Raw genomic sequence first — 3,041 nt, 5'->3', positions numbered from 1 at the left:
AAAGAACTCTCATTGTATGCTTTCTAATTTCCTTAGTTATAGCGTCAATTATCATATTTGTTGTTCTTTGTGCAAATCGAAGCATAACATATCAATTCTTTACCACTCAATTATAGATTTTTAACTCTAGCCAAAAGTTTTCCTCTCTCTCATTTTTAGGTATTAAATTCGTCGCCATTTTACTATCATTCTCAATAACCAAATGACGCACCCCTTACTTCCATGCCAATTGGAGTCCATCTACAATTTCATGAAGTTCAACCTCTAATACCGAGTTAATTCCCAAATTTTGACTACATCTAAGCATCTAATCTCCCTTATAATTCCTCACTAAACTCCCAGCAATGGCGATTCCACATCCTACGCCAACTTTACTATCCGTATTAAGCTTTAACCACCTCGACTGTGAAAACTCCCACCTTAAGACTGACGAATCACACGAATCATAACATAAATCGCATAGCCAACCTTACTCATGATAACTCATTGTAACCATTGCATTCATATTTAGATTTTACTTATTAAAAATAATCTTATTTTAAACAACTCAAATTATTTTAAAATATTTTAATTACTACTAGAACAACTTAAGAACGAGATTATATTACAATTACAAGAGAAAGAAAAGAGAGGCAAAAAGGAGAATAAAAAAAAATTAGCATGTGTTGGGTGATGCAGCCTAAGTCGGAGGGTGGGGTAAATTTCGTCCCATCTTCCTCCAACAACTCCCAAACAAGAAGGTTCTCCAATGCTCTTTTTTTTAATTATTTTTTAATTTCCTCATTTTCAATAATTTCCTTCTATAAATTACCGTATCAATATTCTCAACAACCTCTTCCACTTCCGCTCTCTTCTCTTTCTTTTCTCTTTGAGCTGAGGTTCTGCTGCTTCTTTTAGTTCTTGTTTTCCCCAGTTTTCCTCAGCTTCCTCTGTTCTAATCACATCCCTTTTGAGGGTGTTTGCTTTTATATCGGGGATTTTTGGTTGTTGAACTCCAGTCTAGATTCTAGAGTCTATACCAAAAATCCATTAAGTCAAAACTCTATCTTCCAGCAAGAAGAGAAAGAAATATCTTGGTTTTTTTTTGCTGATAAAGAAATATCTTGGTTTTTTTTTTGCTGATATTATTCTTCCAAGAAGTTTTTTCTTTTTTTTTTGCTGTAAATCTTGATGCTGCGTAAATTGTTGTGGTTGATGCTTGAGACTCATGTCTCCAGTTGTCAGTGAAATCCTCCGATCCGGTTTTATGATAAATTCCTCCCTCAGACGCAGGACACATCTCGTTCAATCTTTCTCAGTTGTCTTCCTCTACTGGTTCTATGTTTTTTCATAAATAACCATTTTGTAATTGCTTATTTTTTTTACTATATATATAATTATCTGTAGCCTAGTATAGGTGTCCAGTCGCCTTTGAGGTTAGATTATCCTGAAATATTAGTAATCTATATTTGAAGTTTTAGCAGTGAGTTTGGTGTAAAAATATTAACATGGCTTCGTCCAGTGGAAACTCCAATTCCTCAAGCTCCTCGCAGCTTCAGAACTCTGGGTCTGAAGAGGACCTGCACCAGCAGAATATGATGGACCAAAGAAAAAGAAAGAGAAAGGAATCTAACAGGGAATCGGCAAGAAGATCCAGGATGAGGAAACAGCAGCACTTGGATGAATTAGTGGCCCAAGTGGCTCAGCTCAGCAAAGAAAACAACCAAATCCTGAACAGCATCAACTTCACCACCCACCACTATCTCAACATTCAGGCTGAGAACTCGGTTCTGAGGGCTCAGATGATGGAACTGAGTCAAAGACTCGACTATCTGAATCAAATCCTCAGTTATCTCAACACCATGAGCGCCAGTGAGTTGGTGTACGAAACTGATCAGTGCTTTGAAACAAGTACTTGTGACCACGGTTTCACCAAGCCTTTCCATCTACCTTACCTTAACCAACCCATCATGGCCTCTCCAGACATGTTCCAGTACTACTGATCCATAATAATCCTCACCACCATCATCCCTCATTTTACTTATAAAACGAGGGTATTAATATAATATTATTGTTATGGTTAATTAATTTAATGAAATATTAGTGTTATTGGCAGCTATAGGTCTAGGAAGATGATGTAAGGGATGATGATTGTGAGAGAATTGGCAAGTAGCAAGTGAAAGCTGCTTGGCATGGGATGCAATTTTTTATTATCAATTTTCTTCTTGTAAATGGGGATTTGAGATATAAAATAGGGTTTGATGTTTGACGGGTTTTCTGGATGTATGTAGTATGGTCTCCTACGTTTTTATATAAAAATTTCCTTCACCTGTTAGGACTCTTTTCCTTCCTTCCAAATGTTATAATTTATGTTGTCTTCTTCTCTTGTATGCAAGTGATAATATTTCTCTTTTCTTGTCCCTCTCATTTATTTTTCCACTATACAAAAATATTGCTTGAAGGGCCGACTGAACCGGTTAATCTGCTTCCACCATCAAATTTTTTATACAACTTAAATCACATGCGTGTTTCAATTGATGCCATATTAATTATGAACTAAAATGAAAGGGAGCAAAACAACAAAAACGAGGGCTTTTATTATGTATAATAATCATGCATCTAACCTAACTTAGTCTTTCATAAATAAATAAAAAAAATCCAAGGTTTTAATTAATATAAACAAAAAAAAAAACTTAGTTTTCACGTATAATATGTTGATAGCTTGAATTTCTATCTACCATTCATTTCTTCAGATGAATATTTTTATATGCAAATGTTGTATCTCACCTACGTCAACAATTTTTCTATAATAATCTAATCAACAACGTTATATATAAGGCGATCGAGTTTATTGGCATTAAAAAAAAGGTATAAGGGAAGGAAAACAAGAACTGAAGTGAATATACACACATGGGTTTGGGTTAAACTAATTAAGTAGCCAAAGGGAATTAATTATACTTGCGTTTATTGATTGAATGTCTACCTATAAATAGGATATATTGTTGCTTTTTATTTTTATGTTGCTAGTGGACATTATACCAACTAAATTGGAGCCACCCAAA

At 34.6% G+C, this 3,041-nt stretch overlaps 1 protein-coding gene across 1 annotated transcript; it reads left to right on the top strand.

Annotated features, from left to right (window-relative positions):
* The first annotated feature begins 641 nt into the window (after nucleotides 1–641).
* On the top strand, nucleotides 642–2,320 carry LOC107957943 (bZIP transcription factor 44). Its single transcript, XM_016893574.2, has one exon. The coding sequence runs from the start codon at nucleotides 1,488–1,490 to the stop codon at nucleotides 1,980–1,982; it is 495 nt and encodes a 164-aa protein (XP_016749063.1). The 5' UTR covers nucleotides 642–1,487; the 3' UTR covers nucleotides 1,983–2,320.
* The last annotated feature ends 721 nt before the right edge of the window (nucleotides 2,321–3,041 follow it).

The sequence above is a fragment of the Gossypium hirsutum genome, chromosome A05 (genome assembly GCF_007990345.1).
Source record: "Gossypium hirsutum isolate 1008001.06 chromosome A05, Gossypium_hirsutum_v2.1, whole genome shotgun sequence".
NCBI classification, from domain to species: domain Eukaryota; kingdom Viridiplantae; phylum Streptophyta; class Magnoliopsida; order Malvales; family Malvaceae; genus Gossypium; species Gossypium hirsutum.
The sequence above is the reverse complement of the archived record's forward strand: the minus strand, read 5'-3'. Positions and strand labels throughout refer to the sequence as shown.